The sequence below is a fragment of the Camelus ferus genome, chromosome 5, assembly GCF_009834535.1.
Source record: "Camelus ferus isolate YT-003-E chromosome 5, BCGSAC_Cfer_1.0, whole genome shotgun sequence".
NCBI classification, from domain to species: Eukaryota; Metazoa; Chordata; class Mammalia; order Artiodactyla; family Camelidae; genus Camelus; species Camelus ferus.
Window position 1 is genome coordinate 53,649,945 of NC_045700.1, and position 20,476 is coordinate 53,670,420.

Genomic DNA, 20,476 nt, shown 5'->3' on the forward strand with positions numbered 1-20,476 from the left:
TCAAATAAGACTGTGATATCAGTGAACATGTGTATGATTTCTCATTGATTAGAGTCTGTTTCATGACAGGGAGAAATCAGAAAGCACACGGCAGTGTTTCTTTCCCTCAAAGGGCTGATGACATTGTACTTCTTTTTTTCCCCAAATATAAGACTTTTACTTCTTTCTCTTTATTCAGTCACAGAATGCCTCCCCTAAGCAAAGGAAGCAGAGCGTGTACACACCACCCGCCATGAAAGGTACTGTTCAGGTACTGTTTTGGGATGTTGTGAGTGTTGAATTCGCCGGCAGCCCATTCGTTCTCCAGTGCCATGTACTTGCTTATAAGCTACATCTAGATTCAGTGCTACAACTTGGTAACGTGACTTTCTGTTAAGAGATGTTATTTGATGCCTCACCAAGAGTGAAATTGGTGGTTGAAGAAGGGACAGTTAGAGATATCTCAAAAATCTCAATCTGGAAATTCAGATTTTCCAAAATAATGACAAAAGTTTTCTTTTACCCTCTCTCATATGTTTTCCTTGAAGAGATTTTTTTTTTCCAGAATCCCTGATTAATCTTGCCCATGTTGGCAGATGATTATCATTTTTTTCCCTTGGCTTAGGCAAAGTCTATCTTGAATTTCAGGCAGATATAATAGAAAGTGTTGCTTCACTGGCCTGTGTCAGGAGCATCTCTGTGAAACCCAATCAAACAGCTATTAGCTGTACATGTAACAGCTGTTGAAACAACAACTAAGAATGCTAGCTCAGAGTCCAGCATTTTCCCAGAATTCCCCTAACCCTCCCCCAAATTAGCACTGCTAAAAGAACATCCAAGTGTATCAGAATTCTGACCAACACCACTTCTAGGGAAGGCTTCTTTTATTTCTCACACAACAGTGTTCCTGACACGGTGCAGAGTGTGTGCAATCCAGTATCTCATGTTCCAGTCTGGCATGTAGGCTGTTGGCCCAGTGGCTCGTTGTGCAGTCGTCCAGCTCCGTTTCAACTACAGGAGAGGCCAGCTGAGCAGCTTCCTCTGGAGACTGGAGAGATGTCTAAATTGGGAGTGAAATTTTCCACTCTGTATTCTCTCTAGATCTGGGGCCTTTTCAGGGAGGTGGGATATAAATGGACACATTAATAGCTACTTTCTCTAAACTTCCTTCCTCTGCAGCGATAAAATACCAAGTTTGCTTGTTCATCAGACAGCAGTAAATAATGCAGTCATCAGCAGTGTAGTTCATTCCAGGGTAATTATGGAGACCATCAGGCCTCCCTCTCTCAAGATCATTGTAATGGTTTTGAAGATACTTTCCCTTTTGTAAGTCATCGTGTACTTTTAAGACACATCAATTTTGGCATGAATGGGCCCCAATGAAGGATGTATGTCCACTCATTTAATGATTTCCTCTGTTCTATTTTGGGTTAGCTTAACTAAATAAAGTAAGACTGTTCTCATGTCCTCAGAGAATAATAGTATTATTTTTAAAGGAAAATCTTAAAATCAAGGCCCCAAGGGTTCATGGTTTTTATTATATTTAGCTCTCAAATATCATTAGAATGTGGGATCCTAACATTTAGGGAAGTTAGTCAAATTGTACATTTTTTTACACATAACCTCACTACTGTTGAGCCCTTCAAGATGGTCATTCAATGATAATCATTTTTGGTCATGAGTTAAAGGCTTGAGAAAGCCAGTAATTCTTTCATGAGGCTATTTGGGTACAATTACAAACCACTTAGGTCCTCATTTATAACCAGTAAATACTGAGGAAAGTCTCCTGCTGCTGATAAAAGAGAGAGGGCCACTAAATCCACATGTTTTATTCAGTATACTTGTCCTTTAGAGCTAGAAATAAATATTTCAGGACAAAATTAAGCAGTGGTAACATACGGTATATTGTGAAGCTTCAATCATAAAAAAGATGAATTAGAAAGGAAAAGTTATTGAAATGCAAAATCAATAATACAATTGCTCTGGAACATGCAATTGCAGTGGAACATGCAATTATTGAGTGTAAAAAAGTTTGTTAAGAGAAGCAAAGCAGCACTGGATGTGATTAATAGTTCCAAAAGAAATCTCTTTGACCAAATGGCCAACTAGGGTTTCATGAATGAACCAATGAGTAACTGGTTAGTAAGCAAAACAAAACAAAATAAACAAAACAAAACAAAAAAACTAACCAGACTCCTTCCTGCTTCTCTCGTATAGGTTGTGAGGAGTTACTGGATACAGAGGCCAAAGTGGCAGGAGAGAGATGCTGCATCTCACCTGTGTCACCCCAATTAATGCCTAGACACACTGGTCTCCTATCTTCTCCAGTCACTAATTTTTCCCTCTTTCAGTTGCTATGGTATTTGTGGCTCCACCAGATTTCAGGAAACAGGGACATGTCCAGGTTACCTCTTGTGATGAAGGTTTAAATGAAGATGCAGGGGTGGGGAGGAGGGAAGAAATAGAGCAGAGGGAGCCATTTTACCAGGTACGCTGTTAGGACTGATGTGCTGATGACCTCCCAACTCATACCTGCAGCCCTCACACAGCTCTTGAACTTCAGCCCCTGTCTCTAACTAGCTACCGATTTTTTTCACTTGAATGAATGAATGACGTTTATTGAGGCTTCTCATATTTAATATATCCAAAACCAAACTCATTGGCTCTTTTTGGGGGCTTTCCCCATCTCAATAAATTATGTTCAGATGTTGAGAACAAAAATCTTTGCATAATCCTTGACTGCTCTCCTTGACCCCACTCGTCATCTACTCTTGTTAACTCTAACCTCAAGATGCACCCCTTCACCACTTTCCGTATTTTCCACTGCTGCTACCTTGTGTGAGCCACCATTCTTTCTTGCCTGAGCAGCTGAAATAGCCTCCTGAAATGGTCTCCTGCTTCTGCTCTTGACCCTCCACGGTCTAGTCTCCACACACAAACCAGAGTAATTCCTCTAACCTACAAACAGGATCATGCCATCCCCCTGATCAAAATCCTCACAAACTTCCTGTTGCATTCAGGATAACATGAATAATCCAATTACAGCTCACAAGTCCCTGAATGAGCTGCGCTGGCCTCCCTCTCTGACCTCATCTCCTTTTGCTCCAGCCTTTGTTCATTGGGGTTCAGCGTCATGGACCTTTTCACTGTTCACAAACATCTCCATCACACTTCCATATCAGAGCATTTGCACTTCCCATTTTCTCTGCTTGGAATGCTCTGTACCCAGTGGCCTCACCGTTGGCTCAGCTGATGTTCCCTCCTCAGAGAGGTCTTCCTTTCCTGATAATTGCTCTCCTACCATCCCTATCAATGTCCTTACAACATTGCCTTATTTTTTTCCATAGCATTCATCATTATGTACCTAGAGTGAGGTGTCCAAGACAACAGTTTTATTCATTTGGTATTCCTTCCACCTAAAACAGATACACACAATAGGTGCTCAAGAAATACTTGTTGAATAAATGAACTGTAATGAACTGGGGAATCCAGCCACACTGTCATCTGCTTGGAAGAAGATGTTTCTTAAACCTTTTTCTACTAATTGTCATACTTGTGACTCTGCTTCTGTTTCTCTGTGCTTCTCCCTCTGCTCAATTGTCCCTTAATTCTTATGTTCCTACTTATCTATATGTTTTTCTAGTGTTACTTTTTCCACTCCCCTCCCCTCTAATTAAAGAGAAGATCTGATTTGGAAAATCAGTGACCATCCAGAATGATGCAATCAATTTGGCTGGATTCCTAAGAAAGGTCATCTCAGGGACCACTGGAACCAATAGATGGTTGCCTCTGACTAGGTCTGGTTCCTCTGTCAATTAGTTCCTGGCCAAGGTGACAGCATTGTATGACATAAACTTGGCAATGTAAATAGAAGTCTGGAAATAGCTGTCTTTCTTTAGAGATGTTTCATGGCTTGTCCAGCACATTTACTCTTAGAAAGTAGTAACAGATTTAGTTCCTGGTCTCGTCATCTTTCTAGTCATAACATCATAGTCACTCAACGTTGTCAAGGAGCTTAAAGGTTAACTAGTGCAACTATCTACTGATGCATCAGACATCACTTCCCTTTTTTCTATTGCATTTAACCTCAGGGTATTAAATTGGCTATGTTTTCTTGAGGATTCTAATATTTTAAACCTGTAGCCAGATAATTAAAAATTCCAGATGATTCTGCTGTAGCAAGTCTAAAGACTGACCAGACTCCAGATATCCAATCAGCTATTGAACATGTTTTTCTTATGTCATAGGTCACTATCTCACAGAGATCAAAGATCATGCGATTAAAATTAGCATGTTCAGGACTGGCCTTTTGATCTCCATACCAAAGTAATCTGTCCTGCACTGTTGTCTTTCTCAGGAAGTGAACCTTTCCTCTGCCTGGGAGCTTGTTCCTAAGTTCTGGGCATTTCCAGTGACCTTCTCCCTCTCCTTCACTCTCTGTTAGTAGAGCACCAGGTCTTGTGGATTGCACCCCACTACTATCCCTCCCATCTTCCCCTCTTCTATCTCCAATGCCACCTCCATAATTCAAGTCACAGTCATCTCTGCCAGGATGTAATTGGTTACACTCCATCCAGTCTCTCTCCTCCTCTCCTACTTCCATCTGTTTTTTATACTGTGGCCAAAGTGAACTTTTTAAAACCCAGAAGTGATCATGCCAATTCCTTGGTTAAAACTCTTCAAGAGCTCCTCATTGCCCTTAGATCAAATTCCTATTCCAGAGCAAAATTTAGAAAGTGTACTGCCCTATGGCTCCAATCCGCCTCTTGTCCCCTCACCCACGAGGTCCTGGACACACTGGAATTCTGCCAGCTTCTAAATGCACCAAGCTCCTTCCTGAAAGAGCTTGCATACCTTCTTCATCTAGGCTGTTCCCGCTTGCCTCCTTGTCCTCATTCTTCATTTGGCTACATCCTCCTTACTGTTCAAGCCCTGTTCTTAAAGGTCAGATCCTGAAAGGAGCTTTCTCTAACCCTCCATTCTAAATTACCTATAGCTATTAACTCTCTACTGATAGTTATACATTTTCTGTAGTTCTTTCATTGCGAGAAGTCACAATGTTCAATTATTTAGTGTCTGTCTCTCCAACTAGACCAGAAGTGATCAATCCTGCAGGAGTGACAGTGTCTCTTTTGTTCACTACCTGATCTGCAGGGCTTAACATCATCCTTGAGACATAAGCAGTGGTTATACATAAACTTTTAAATAATTTTTAAAAATGGACCCAACAGCAGTGTTAGGGAATGAATAATTTCCTTAGGGTATTACCTTCTCTCTGCTCTGTTAGAAAGATCTTTTCTTTATTGAATTTTGTATCTCTGGATACTTGTTCTATACCTTGTTGCTATTTGTGATAAATTTTAAAATGACAATTATCTGAGCATCTCAAGACAGCTTCAGGTCCTTGCCTCACCCCTAATCTCACTCTTTCCAGGTTAAAACATTACAATGTCATTTATGGCCGTCCTTTCACATTCATTCTTGATCTCCTAATAGGCTTCATGTTGCCTCTATCATTTTAGAAGTGCATCACTCAAAATCAACTTATATTTAAGGTGTGGTCCAACCAGGACACAGTAGAAACTTCAGTTATGCCTGTTACTGTCTTCATCCCAGATAACTTAATTCTATTAAGGCAACCCCAAGTTTTATCAGCTTTTTCTGGCAGCTGTATACATTGGTGACAAATAGTGAGCTTACCATAAATTCAGAACTTTCAAGACTTCCATGTCTTGCTTTTAAGCCACATTATTTACAATGCATTCCTCATTTTAAAATTACATCTTTTTGTAACCAAAAAACAAGACAGTGCTGTCATCCCAATTGAGTTCTCTCTTGTAAGAGTCAGGCTGTCACATGGACATGGCATATTTCCTATCATGAGTCCATCATCTGTTCTATTCTCTATTATCTCAATTGTGTGTCACACACAGATTAGATAACCTTATCTCTGGTATTTTTATCCATATCTGTAATAAACATATCAAACAGAACAGGGCAGAGAGGAACCCTGCAGCACACATATCTCCCTCTAGTTGACACTGATCCCCCCGAAGACCACCATTCAACCAGTTATCAAATAGACTTTTTACGTCAGGATTCTATCCCTTAAAACCAGGGGATATTATGAACACTCTCATTAGAGACACTGTTGTATTTCAGATATGGTGTGCTGACCACATGTTTTCATCTGTATAGATGAGTCATAAATTTATAAGGTATATTATGCATAAAAATGACAAGTTGAAGTTTGCACAGAAAACAGACTTACTTCTCCGCTACCCTGTGTGAGACAGTGCTCTGTAATTATGTAAGTAGAAAGTTCTGAAGATTATCAGAGAAATGATAGCTGACTACTGAATACTCATGTGACTTCTCTGGTGTTTCTATGATGGTCAGCCCTGTAATTTACAGAACAGCCAATTAAATTATTGTTGGATGGCTTGAATCATGTTTTCAGAAAAGCAATGTAGGTTTGAATCTTGGGGCAGGAAATGACTGACTCATTTCCACCCCCATTTTGTACGTGTATGTTTTACTGGAAGGCAAATGCCTTCAGCTGAAGACAGCAAAGCAAGGGCTATTGATTTAAAAGGAAATCTGAACCTGAAACAGAGCTGACTGAAAATCAGCTTTGCATAGCAGGCCTGTTAGTGTCACGTTGCCATTCTCAATGCACAGCAAGTCAGATCCTTCATGGACTTCTGAAAACCACCTTCTTCCTCTTACTCTTTACAATTTCTTTAAAAAAATTTAAGCGACTTCAGTGTCTATAGACTGTTCTTCTGATATGTCCAATAGGTTGTCTTTGAATGCTTACAGCATTCGAACTCCTACATTTTTTCTTCTCCAAGGATGGTTGTGACCTTGATACTTTTTCTCAATTTAGCTTCTTTTCATAATAAAGCAATACATCCAAATATGGAAATAACCCAGGAGGGAGTAAATCAAACTGGCCCCATAAAAAAGGCTAAAGCAGATTTTGGAGGAGGGTAGGTGACAGTGGCCAAGATGCACCATGTAATATTAACTGAAGGGTAATCTTCAAATCAGGCAAGCTTGATCATCATAATTTAATGGGACCCAACATGAAAGGACATGCACTTTGTGGGACAAGCAATCGGTGTTCAAACCTCAGTGACACCACTTACTAACTGTTCAACATCAGCAAGTCAGTGATTTCTGATCCGGCTCTCTTCTGTCCCCAGTAAAATGGAGGTGATGCCCACTGCAGTTGGAGCATGCTTAGAAAAGGCACTCAATATGTCAGATCTATTTTGCATAATTATTTGAGCCCTGTAGTAAGAGCCGGGTACAAGCCTCCTGGTTTCCCCTGAGCCCTCAGAGTGAAGGAGTGAAGCCCTAGGGGAGAGGAGGAGGGATGGAAGGTCCTCCAGAGGAGAGGAATGAAGCACCTGCCAGAGCTCTGCACTCATCCCCCAGGAAGTGAAAAGCCAGGATGGAGGTGCCTGATCCCAATAGCATGTGGACAACCAAGCCTTGCCACATTCACTCCACTTTTATTTGCACTGGTCCAGGTAGATTGTGGCATTTATCTCCTTTCATTTCCTTCTTAACAAAATCCTGCTTTGCCTCCTTTCTCCTGGCTCCTCCCCTCAGACCGTGTCCCTCACTTCACAGCTAATAGCCCCCTCAGCGGTATTGATATTTAACTTAATAAATCATGTATTTCAAGAAAGCTTAAGACCAAAGCGATGGTTAGTGGTGAATTTGAGGGTGCTAAAGAAGATTATACCATAAATATTTCTAGCCAGAGGGGGGAGCAGGAAATCACACCAGACAAATTCAGCCCATGGAGGCAGCGTAGGTAGACTAACAATGATTACATCGAACCATGATCAATTCACCCTTCCTAAATTTCAAAACTCTTCCAATTGTGACTACAAAAATACTCAAAAGGAATAGACCAGGCGTAATCTCCTGTCAGCATCACCCCCTGCACATTGGAGTCAGGGAGAGGAGGTAGCCACATTTTTCAGCTTCTCATCAGGAGGGCTGCACTGCATGGTTTTCCTTTTCTATTTTTAACTTTCTGTCCCTCTGTGGTTGTTCTCCAGGTAGTCATCACATCTGCCTTTCTAAATCTTGGCTTTTTTGTTTGTGCTGACTCGGGGTATTTACTGTGTAGGGTGGGGCTTATTTATGCAGCCCAAGAAACATTTTAACAAGATTTCTAGATAACAAGGAACATTCTAAACATGTACGAGTCTTGCTTTTTTTTGAACCAAGCATGCTTCTATTACCAGATCCACTTCCTTCACTTCTCTTCAATTTCTTTCACTAAGTTTTGTGTTCCTCTTTCCTCGTATCTCTGAATTCAGAAGGTGGGGTCAGATTGAATAAGTGATCTGAGAACATATCTTTTTTAAAAGTCCTTAAGATGTCTGTTTTTCTGAGATCAGCATTGAGGGAGAGTGAAGCAAGAGGAAAATGCCAGCCAGTATAAGTAGACTTAATATTTTATAGAATTGTCACAAATTATTAGGTTGAAAGATTGAAAGGACCTTGAGATGAATTAAACTGCAAATTAGAAATTTGGGATAAGAAACTTTATCTCATGTGGTGCTACTTAAACTTTGAAAAGGAGACCACTCTTTGTCAATACTGACCCGTTTATGTGTCTGTACATATTTATTCATTTTAAAGTTAAGCCTTTTAATTTACACCCCTCTGTTTAAATAACACAACCATTAAAATCACTTACTATCTTATTAGAAGGGAAAGAGATGAACTTTTGCATTTGGTTGGAACAGATAAATCAATCCCCAGTGCTTCTAGGTCTCTCCCAAGTCTACAAATGGTATAATTCAGTTGCATAAGCACTAATAATGTACTGCCACAAATCACATACGAGCCTCCACTGTGTATCAAGTACTGCCTTAAAGTGGTGTGGCTGCAGACATGAAAGGCAAAGTCCACACCCCCCGAGAGGCCAGGCTAGAGGAAGCGACACACAAGTAGGCAGGTGGTAGAGCACACCATGCTAAGTCCTTGAATAAGGATTTGAGCAGAGTCACCGGGGAATGTGAGGAGACCCACACTGGGCCTGGGGGACCAGAGGTTGAGGCCTTTCAGATCACCCGAGGAACAGTCATGTTCACACGTGTCTGCAGAGAAAACTGGACTGGGTCATGAAAAAGTGGAACACAGCCCACCATTTTCATTCTTCCTGCCCATACAAACTTGCAAAGCATTTAAGATGATATCATAATGCAGATAGTTAAATCCTGCAGGGTCATCACAAAGTGCTTGGCTGCCGTGCAAAGTCTGAGAAGGCCCCGCTCATGGACTGTAGAGACATCACTTTCCAACGCATTTGAAAATCCTTGTGCATTTGATTCCATTTTCAAAAGTCTGGTTCACATCTTTGTCTTTCCTCTTCATAACATTACTTTTAAAACAGGATAAGTTCCAATTCAAATTATACTTTTAAAAAATAAATTTTATATTTTAGAACAGTTTCAGATTATTGTGATGATAATATAGAGTTCCCATATATGCTACAACCAGTTTTTCCTGTGAAGTACGTCTATCTGATACTTACATAGTATGGTATGTTTGTTACAATTAACAAACCGATACTGATCCGTTATCATTAACTCAAATCTGTATCTCATTCATTCATATTTGTTTAATTTTCACCTAATGTCCTTTTGCTGATCTAGGAACCCATCCAGGACACATTACCTCTAGTTATCATGTCTCCTTAGGCGTCTCTTGGTTGTGACAGTTTCTCAGACTTCCCATTTTTTTCGATGACCTTGACAGTGTTGAGCAGTGCTGGTCAGGTATTTTCTAGAATACCCCTCTATTGGGATCTGTCTGATATTCTTCTCATGGTTAGACTGGTGTTATGGGTTTTGGGGGGAAAAACTGCAGATATAAAGTGGCTTTTTCATCACATGATATCGAGGGTACATACTATCAACCTGCCTATCACTGTTGATGATGACCTTGATCACGTGGCTGAGGTAGTGTTTGCGGGGTCTCCCCCGCAGAGTTACTGGTTTTTTACCCCCTTTCCATATTTCGTTCTTCAGAAGAAGGTCACCACATGTAAATCACATTTAAGGAATGGGAGGTTATACTCCATCTCCTTGAAAAAAAATGTATCTACATAAATTATTTTGTAAATAAGTTATACAATTTTTGGAATATCCCAAATAAATTATTTAGAATTCTTCTGCACAGAACATATGTCTCTTCTCCTCCATTTATTTACTTATTCAATCATTTATTTTTATCAATAAGGACTTTTATCAGTATGGACTTTATTTAATACTTTGGGCTACAACTCAGTACTGCTTTATTTTGTTGCTTACACCATTATCGTGGGGTTTGTTTGTTTGAGCACGTTCCTTTCTGGCACTACCAGACACTCCCAGCTTATGTGTATATTTTTTACCCTAGTCTTAAAGACTCAGCCATTTCTCCAAGGAGCCCTCAAATTACAATTTTTATTTTTAAAGGAGTCCATATACTGTAATGTTTATGTCTGCATCAGTATATAGTTTCTAAAAGATAGAGAACTCTATCTCTTGTTCTGTTTAAATGTATGTGCATCATATCCATTAATGTTTAGAAGGGTTAATGCCACACTATCAGCATGCTAAGGTGTGCACACTCCACTCTTACTAACACTAATGGGAGTTCCTGGGAGAAAAAACAATGCCTGTTAGTGGAATAAGCAGATGTTGTCTGCACGGGCTTGCCTTCCTTCGCTGAATATCAGATACAGTGTCCCCTGATGTGTTCTGGGATGAGATTCGTATTGCCTCTTTATAGATGTGGAATCAGTAACCCATTTGCAGCCTTCTTGGAGACTGGCTATTTGCTTTACTTAAATCAAAGATTATTAAAAAGTAATGTTTAAACACCTTCTGTCTGTGTAGTGCTTCAACGTGTGCAATGTGTTTTTGTATAATTTATTTGTTTTGTTACTGGAAACCACGTAAGGTAAATAGGATATTTTATTTTAGAGAAAAGCGAGGCTCACAGAAAAACAGGGTTCCCTTGTTCAGTGTCACTCTCCTTTACAAGGCCAAATTGTGACATGAGCTTTTTCTGCTTTTGTGTTGGAATCATCTATAATTTTGTCCCATTCACCCACCTATCCTGTTTGCTGTAATTGAGATCTTCTAGATCTTCTAGATCCTCCTCCCCCATAACTCCCTCTCCCAACATTGAGGACACAAGTCTTACCCTGTGACATTTTGTTCACAAACCTTCAAATGTGCACCCATTTCTTTAGGACAAGGCCCTGGGAATAATGTACAGGTCTGTTCAGGTGTCGTTCCTCACCACTGTCTTGCCCCACCTCCCGCCACAGCCTCCTTTGATCTCAGGCTGCCACAATGCTGACCTGCATTTAATTCCTCAAGAACATGTGGTTTCTTGCCTTCACATTTGTTCTGTAGCCCCATTTGCATAGATATCCTTTCTCTGACATCCCCTTCTACCCCACCAAATCCTTTGAGCTGCTCTTCTTACAGACTGAGAATGCGTTACATCTACCTATTTGTTCATTGGTAATTCCCTCTCCATCTGTACTGCAGAAGGCTCTTAGGGCTGAACCAGTGAGTGAATCATGTTACTGATTTAAAAATGTGAGTTTCATGGCTTAATTTCAGCCATATTGAAAAAAGTGATAAATTTCTGGTGTGTATTTTAGCCATTTACCCACTCAAACCCCATTCATTCATTCTACAAACATTTACAAATGCTTACTATCTGCGAAGCAGGTCATGGGGTCTTCTAGTTGAGGATGAGCTAAACACAGTCCTTATCCATACGAAAAAGGTCGTCAAATGGAAAAGGAAGTTGTGTAAAAAAATAAGTTCTGTAAGATCGATGTGGACAATGTTATTTGAAGAGAAAACTGCTAGCTCTCCCAGTCACAGATAGCTAAGACCTCACAAGATAAATGGACTGTTAATTTACAGATGAGTAAGATTTTCACTGAGAAGCCTGAGGGGTAGATTCCAGGCAAAGGGCTGAGCAGTTGCAGAAGCACAGAAGGGGAAAGGGCAGGTGAACCAGAACACTGTGAGGCTGTGGGGACAGCCTGTGGACGAGGGGACACTGCAGATGCTGAGAACCGGGTCAGAGGTCCTGTGTGTCATGTGCTCAGGAGCTGGAATTTCATCCTGAAACAACAGAGCACTTTTGGACACTTTTTAAGATTACTTGATATGTTACTTTGTTCTCTTGAATGTTTTGAAAATATGAGGGAAGGGGATTAAGAAGTTGATTCAGAGAGCTAAAGATTAGTTCACCCTAGACTTTATTTGCCTCAGTTCATCTGCCTGTTTCTGCTGCTCCTGTAAGAATGGCTAACTGCTAGTGCCAGCCTATTTTTCTTTTGCTTTGATGCATTTAGACTTTCTAAATAATATTTATGAGCTGTGAGACGTTGAAATACCATATTATCTTCCAAAATAAATTAATGGAAATCCAATTAGAAATGTGTTATTAAGTAAAAATGTCAAGATAAATTGAGGAACTTGGTTCTGAGTGGGGCAAATTTAAGGTAGGGTTACATTCCTCACAAACTTGTGCTGGGCTGTGAAACTTTTCTAAACATTCTCCCCTTTAAAACCTTATATTCTTGTGTAGCATCCAAAAAAACTTCTGATCACAAGATAATTTTAAGAACAGTTTCATGAATTCCTTTCTCAGTAGGTCCTCGTGACAAAATACCCCACGATTTAGTGGCCAGAACAGACTGCACTCTTTCTGTGGAGGGTGTATTATGGGACAGTAAAGGTATCAGTATTTCTGCCAATCGATGGACAATAGTTATTGAACTTGAACTCTGGACAGAGCTCTGAGCTATGTGTTAAACAAACGAACTACCGAGTTCCAAAACACTCTAGGTTAAATTTTGAGGAAGGTTTACAATTTTGGTTCTTTCAAAAGAGACAAAGACACCAAATAGAAGAGGATCCAAAGGTTAGTTTCAGGAAATTACTAGGCCCACAAGATAAAACTCACATGGTAAGCACTGCATTTCTGGTCTGTGTTCTGTATCCCTTCCTCTCTGGTACTAACTACCAGTGGGAGCCTCTCTGTGCTTTCCTTGTCCTTGATAGGTGTGCCGAAGCTGTCTTTTTTTTTTTTTTTTAACAGAAATTTTATTCACTGCACTCTCGAGTAACTTTGTAAGATTTTATTCTCAAAACCAAACTTGATCTAATGAACTTATTGACTTCCAACAAGCTACGTTTGTTCAAGGTTCTCATACGTTTCCCTCAGTATAACAGCAAAAGCAATCTCAGCTTTAAATACAGCTGGACTGGAATGGATAAAGGCCTCTGAGAGTTTGAAACGCCATCATCTTAGGCCTTCTGAATCCGAGGCCATTGATCAGTCTATTATTAAATATTTAGTTCTTAAAAACAGTCTAGAGGCAAACAAAAAAAGGAAGTGAGCAGTGCAAGTAACAGTTAGAATGACTGCAAGTGACGTGAGAGCTGGCTGTCAGAGGGGCGAGGAAGCAGAAACACAAGTCTGCACGATTACACCACTGCGTAGGACAAGATGACCACAACAATGACCTGGAAACACTCAGAAAGAAAGGTGGCACTATTTTTAACGTAATATGCATTTTCAAAGGCAGGAAAGTGAAAGCATACGATGAAAGATTTAAAAATCCCACTTTTTAAAAAGAGTTTCTATCTGGCGTGGTAGGTACTCTGTAGTGCATGAAAACACAAGTGTGGTGCCCTCTCGTTCTTTCTCTGGAGCCTTGATGCCCGCTCTTAACGATATTCCTCAGTGGGAGGGTGTGAACGGCAGGAAACAGGGAGACAGATGCCTCAAGCTCAGCGGCTCATAAACTGGTGTTCTAGTCACTCTAGAACATTAGAAGGGGTGTGAAGACAGACTTGGCCTATTTAGCAACTTTCCCTAGGTCGGTACCTTACCTCCTAACGTGCAGCGGAAGTGTCTTTAAAAATCTTTCTCAGAAATCTAAAAGGTAAAGGCTGGCTTCTAAGATTTCTTCCAGTCCCTACAAAGCCTTTCATCTTGTTTGGAAAGCTGAAAGGGTCATGCTGAAACAACAAAAAGTATTTTTATTTTCTCCTTTTAGAGCGGTGAACTCTCGAGCCAAATTACCAACGCTGTAGTGATTCATTGTCACAAGTAACCACACTGAAATGCTCTTTTTATGGACTATTTCAGAAAATAATTAGAGAAATAATAAATTACTTTTCTATACTATGATACTTGGAGAACAATTTTGCCTAACTTAAAATTTTTGACTCCTGACCCTACGTAAGACCGTATGTCCACTTCATGTGAAAATACGAAGTCTAGTCATCCTAGTTCAGATTTTGAAGAGACCTTCCATTTTGGGTTCATTTGATTTGGTGAATCCTCAGATTATCAGTTTCGCCTCTTAATCTACAGTAGTTCAGTGAAAAATATATTTCATGTATTGAAAATTACCTGTGGATGACTGTTACCGAGTAAGGGCTCGTGTACCCATGCAGCAAAAAGCCAAACTCTGACAGTGGGTGCTTGTGGCAGAGTACGGGTTTATTCTGCAGGGCGCCAAGCAAGGAGAACAGGCAACTCTTGCTCAAAACACCAAAACATCCTGATGAATTTTGGGCAAGGGTTTTTAAAGACTATGTGAGGGGGTAGGGTTGTAGGATATGTGATCAGCTTATGGACCTTCTTCTGATTGACTGGTGGTGAGGTAATAGGGTGATGTTTCGGGAATCTCAGCCTTTTGGTTCCAGCCAGTCTGAGGTCTGTGTCCCTGTGGTCAGCATGTAGTCACCATCCTCTGCCCGGGGGTGGGGGTATGGTGTGGGGTCTTAGTTTCTGTAGAACAACTTAAAGATACACATCAGATTGTTATCTATATCCCTCAGGAGAAACTAGAAGTCCTTTGACTCTGTTGTCCTAATCATCGAAACTACCAGCGCCTGCCCTTTGGCACTCCGGGAAGGCCTAGGAGACTGAAGCCTTTTTCCCTACCAACAAGAAGTGAGGGACATGGAAGGGCTTTTGTTCCTTGGAAGGCACCAAGGGATCCTGCTTGGTTTAAATCCCCTCTGTCCTTTGAAAGTCCTCAATCCTGAGGGAGCACAGGGACAGGACAAGAAAGAGAATAAAGTTTTAGATAGAGAGATTAATCAAAAACTCAGCAGGGGAAGTCAGTTTTAGGGAGACTGTCTCCTGATCATGCTAATCCTGTGTAGCAACAGATCTCAATATACATTTTTACATGGCTCCAAAAAAGTTTTAGAAAGTGATTAAAATATATATTTTAAGTGTGTATTTATAACAGGTATTATTTTATACCTAGTTTTTAAATTTAGTTTCACTACTTACTATTTTGATAAAAAAATTATTCTATTATTGTGGGAATTAGTCTGGATCTCTGGGTACAGTTCTTAGTATCTCCAAAGGATTCTGAAGTTCTAGAAAAATGGGTCAAGAATTTCTCTCGTTCCATCTGCTCATCTTTTTAAAAATCACAAGCAAAATGTAACTGCCCCTACCTTTGATGTTAGATGTTATGGAAGGAATAATGCATGTGAAATATCAGGTCCAGAGAATGGAGGAAAGAAGTATTGGATCTAAGATTTCCTCCACTGCTCCTCTTCCAAGCTTTAAGCCCAGATGTTTAATGAAGTCAGAGCTCTCCTAAATCTTCTAACCCAACTATAACTCCTTGACGCAATTCGCCTCTAAACAGTAAATTAATTAGCACTTGTGCAATAATTACCTCCAAAATATTGTTCTATTAATCTTTCCCAATTTTGTATGCAGGTGGTATCTTGTTTATGCTATTTTCTTTGACAGTGCAATTTTTCTACTGTTAAGTAATTCAATTGCATTTTAAATAACATACCTGTTAATCCTAGCATGAAAAAATACAGGTGAGAGATTCGTTTACCAGAGACTCTTAGGCTATTGGATAATGTTGATCTTTACATAATCCTTTGTACTAATGTTTTACTCATCCTAAGCACTGTGGAAAACAGTAATAGACATTATTTTCTTTGGGCTTTCTTAGACACTGGTCGGCAAAATGCCATTTTTATTTAATTAATCTTCTATAGTTACTTGGGCATCCAGATGCTTTTTAGACAAAATGAAAACAAAAAAAATCTAATCTATTTTCAAATTTTTTAAGAAGTATGACATGAATACACACTTGATAAATGAAAACTAAAACTCCCCTTACCTCAGATAGCCCCAAAGTGTGGCAAAATACATTTCAAGTTTCATATAACTTAAACATTGCTACAATAAGCTATTTGTTTAATAACTTGAAATGTCATAAACTTAAATGATTTTGGGGAGTTAAGATATATTTTCTAAGAACTGAACCAAGGTAAACTGGAGAAACACCTGCATAGCCTTAATTTTAATGCAAATTAATTTTAATTAACATATCAAGTTATTGAAATTAGCGATAAAAGATATTCCAAAAGTAAACATCACAGGGCCCTTTTGTCAATGCCAAAGCTTTCTTTCAGCTTATTAAGATTAATTGTTGAATCACCACAGGTCCCATGTTTTACTTGTAAGGCCAAATCAAAAAATTCTTTGCATTTATATCAGCATCCTTAGTTTTCCAGACAGGCATTTTAATCCCTTCTGATCTCTGAGATAAATATATTTTTTCATGTGATTGTATAATTACTCAATAGACCAGAACAGATCCCATGGAGCCACTCCAGTGTGTGCCGTGTCAATAATGTTCTGTTCAACCCCTGGTAATTGGCCAATAGATCCCCCTAGGAGTGTTTTGATCGCTTAAATAAACACTATGTGGGCAAAGGGGGTTGTATGTTCTTTAATGGCAATGAAACCAGAAAGAAGAGCTTCACATTCAGTGCTTATTACATCATTTAAAGAACTGGTTGTGACCCTATAGCTCCCTCTGCTGGTGCATGAGATTAAAAAAGGACAAGTGGAAAATAATGTTTGTGAACTAGAGCCTCTCAGGAGGAAGAAGTGTAATTTTAGGTATGCAAAGCGAAATTAAAGAAAGGAGCAACAAAAAGACACCTAGTTTTTATTTTTCTTAAATTGTGAGCCACCCACTGTCTTTAATCATCTTACCATTAGGTACGCCTCTACTGTGTTACTTTTTGCAATAAAAAGCAGGCACTAGAACAATGGTAATTTTCTTGAACAACTGCAACCAAAGTAAACTTCCTGTGTCTATCAGCTGCACGTTAATAGTTCCATCCCCCCATCAGGCAGGGGATTGTTCATAGGGGCCTTAGGCTACCTTTACTCCAACTCCAGGGGTGGCAAATAAAAGAAGTAAAGAAATGAACATCTTTTTCAAACTGACCAGTTAAAATCCTGTGCATCTCACCTTTATGGCCTTGGTGACCATCTTCATTTGGTACAGGCAAGAAGTAGTTGAAACAGAAAGACGGGACTTGGAGACTGGCAACTAAAATCTGTGTGGTATTCTTCAAGTTACTTACCCTCTCTGCTCTCTCTTGTGCACATCAATAATTTGGAGATAAAATTCTCAGAGTCCTTGTGAGGGTTAAATAACGTATGTATGTACAGTGCCTGGCATGTAGCAGATGCATATTAATTATAGTTAACATATTCCTCAGAAATCTGGCTTCTGCCCATGAAACCTATGATCCGAGAGTGTAGAAGAGAAATAACTTCCCTTCCAACAATTCTGAAAATGTGGCCACAAAACGTGGGTTCAATCATATAAAACATAATTTTTATTGAAAGAAATCAACAGTTAAACAATCTACAAGTCATTTTTTGATATAGAGACAAGATAAGAAATATAGTTGACCCTACGGAATTGTAGGTCCTGAAACCCATTAAATCAGGCTATAAAAGAAGCAGGTAAACAGTATATCCTGATGAAGAGGATTTAGATAATGAGTTATAGATTTTGTCATAGATTACTACAAATAAATGCATGTCTTTGATAGCTCTTTTGCTACGGATATAGTAAATGTGTTTATTTTAGTATATTAGGTTTTGATAAGATAGTAAACAATGGTTTTATAATCAAATAGCTAGATAGGGGAAAGTGGTTTAAACCTAACATTTATATATTCTGAGTGACTGTCTGCCTCCAGGGGATACTGTGCTGTCTCTAGTTCTGTGTACACAGGCTAGGTCATGCTCTATTACCAGGTAATTAAAAAATAATGGGGGCAGTAAAGATGGTGGTTTAGTGCAAACGTCTGAAGCCAGGACATCTGGGTTTGAATTCTAGCTCCACGTAGCTGTCTGACCTTGACAGAGTGTGTGGGATGCCTCTTCTGTGCGTGTCCTCCATCACTTATAAAATGGTGGTGAAGTGCACACTTAGTAGCAGTTTTCTAGGGCTGCCTGAACAAATTACTGCACACTTGGTGGCTTAAAAGAGCAGACATTTACTTTCTCACAGTTTGAGAGGCTGGAAGTCTGAAATGAAATTATCAGCAAGGCCATGTTCCCACCAAGGCTCTAGGGAAGAGTCCTTTCTTGTCTTTTCTAGCTTCTGGTGGCCCCAGCTGTTCCTTGGCAGTGAAACTCCAGTCCCTGCCTCTGTCTTCACATGGCCTGCCCTCTGCGTCTCTGTGTGTGCTCTCTTCTTCTTAGGATACCAGTCACTGGATTGAGGATATTGGATAAGTAATCTTGATTACATCTACAAAGACCATGTTTCCCAGAGGACATGAGTTTTAGGGGGACACTATTCAATCCACTGCATACCTGATGGGGTAGTTTTGAGGATTAAACAAATTTCTGTAATTAAAGCACTAGAACAATGCCTCTCACAAATCTTTAAACCAAGGTGTCTTTTAAAATTCTGTCTATAGTTCAAGCCGTTTCACCCAAGTTACAGATGCCCAATTGTATCTGCTAGATAGCTTCCCTCAATGGCCCACTGTGCCTTCAGCTCAAGCCATCTAAACCTGCCTTCATTTCCCTCCCAGGTGAGACCCATGGGATTCCCCAGTTCTCATAAGTGGCATCACCAGCCCCACTTGCCCATCCCTCATTTCCCAAGATTCAAAGCCTTAGCAACATTTGTAACTTCTCCTTCCTTGTTGTCCTATCTAATCAAGCACTCGGTCCTGTAGTGTCCACCTTGAGAACAGCCCACTTGTTACATTTTCCCTTCCCCCCTTTCCAGGGCTGGCCTTCTTCAACATTCACCCAGATGAGAAATAGCACAGCATGGTCACACGGCAAATGACAGTGAATACACACACATACACACACACACACATTGCAGAGAGCAGAAAAAAACTACATTTCCTTTAATTCAGGCATAGGTCCATTTAATGATATAGTGAAAAGTATGGAATATATTATAACATAAGATGACCTTATTTAGTAGCTCTGCATATAAACAGGCTCTATTATAGAAAAAAGAGAAGCTCTGAGGGGTCAAAAAGGAAATTTTTTTTTACTGTGCTTCTAATAAAAAAAAAATGTAAACAAAGATATGAAGAATTAGCATGGATTCTGTCCAGCTCTGGCCTTCGTTACCTTATTAGTAAAACGTGACTTTAAGAAGTTACTTAAATTCTCGAATTCTACTGATGCTGCCTTACCATGTGTAAATTGAGGTTCACCTACCCATGAGGTTGTCATAAAAATTAAATAACAATATGGAAAATGCCTCAGTATGGTACTATGCTAATACATGATCAATAAATGCTAACTATTAGATACAATTTTAGGATCATATAGACATAAATTCTCTAGACTTTTGCACCTTTTTGTTTGCTGCTTCATTTGATGGCTCATTTTATTTTAAGTGTTTGCTCCACTCTGTTGCATTTTAGCAAGGCAGCGTGGTTTGGCTCCCTGTGTGCAATTGCTAGGAAGAGCGTGGCTTCTGAGTGCGGAGCTACTACTGGGCAAATCCTTAGGCAAGGAGTGTAGTCTTTCAGCCCCTAGTGCCTTGTGTCCTTACCTACAAAAAGCGGATAAAATACATTGTGAGAAGTAAATAACACACAGTTGGCACTGAATAAATGGTGGCTATCAGTGTAAGTTCATTCTTTTTTTTTTCAGGTTTCAGTTTCTAGGTGAGTATAAATGGATGCTCTTAACCTCTATTCCTTCTTTTTTCAAAAGGTGATGCGTTTCATTATAGTGCAGGGGTTAGGTGAGGTATCTGAACAGAAAGCATTAGAGCATCGTGACAGAAACTTCTGGAATTCTTATATTTCTAATGCTAGAATAATCAACATATATTCAGCAACTACTGAATGTTGAGGTTCTGAAGGGTGTTGGGTCAGATGGAACTGGTCACTGAGTAAAGCCTTAATTCTGAGTTACAACTAGCAGGGTTAATAAAGGTGAGCTCTCACCACTTCCAGATGGCTTCTTGTAAACATATTGTGCTGTCAATAAAAACTGCACTTAGCAGCCATTATATTAACTGAGTCTAATATATGTGGTTGAAAAGGCACTCAGACAACTCTTTACACACATCTCATATCCTGAATAAGGCCTGCCC

At 39.7% G+C, this 20,476-nt stretch overlaps 1 protein-coding gene across 1 annotated transcript in view; it reads left to right on the forward strand.

Moving 5' to 3' along the window:
- Positions 1-20,476, forward strand: part of PPP1R1C (protein phosphatase 1 regulatory inhibitor subunit 1C) — a 107,098-nt gene that overhangs the window by 59,556 nt on the left and 27,066 nt on the right. The window contains exon 4 of the mRNA XM_006183031.3: positions 179-239. Within this exon, the coding sequence (XP_006183093.1) occupies positions 179-239 (61 nt within the window). The remainder of the gene's footprint in view (positions 1-178; positions 240-20,476) is intronic.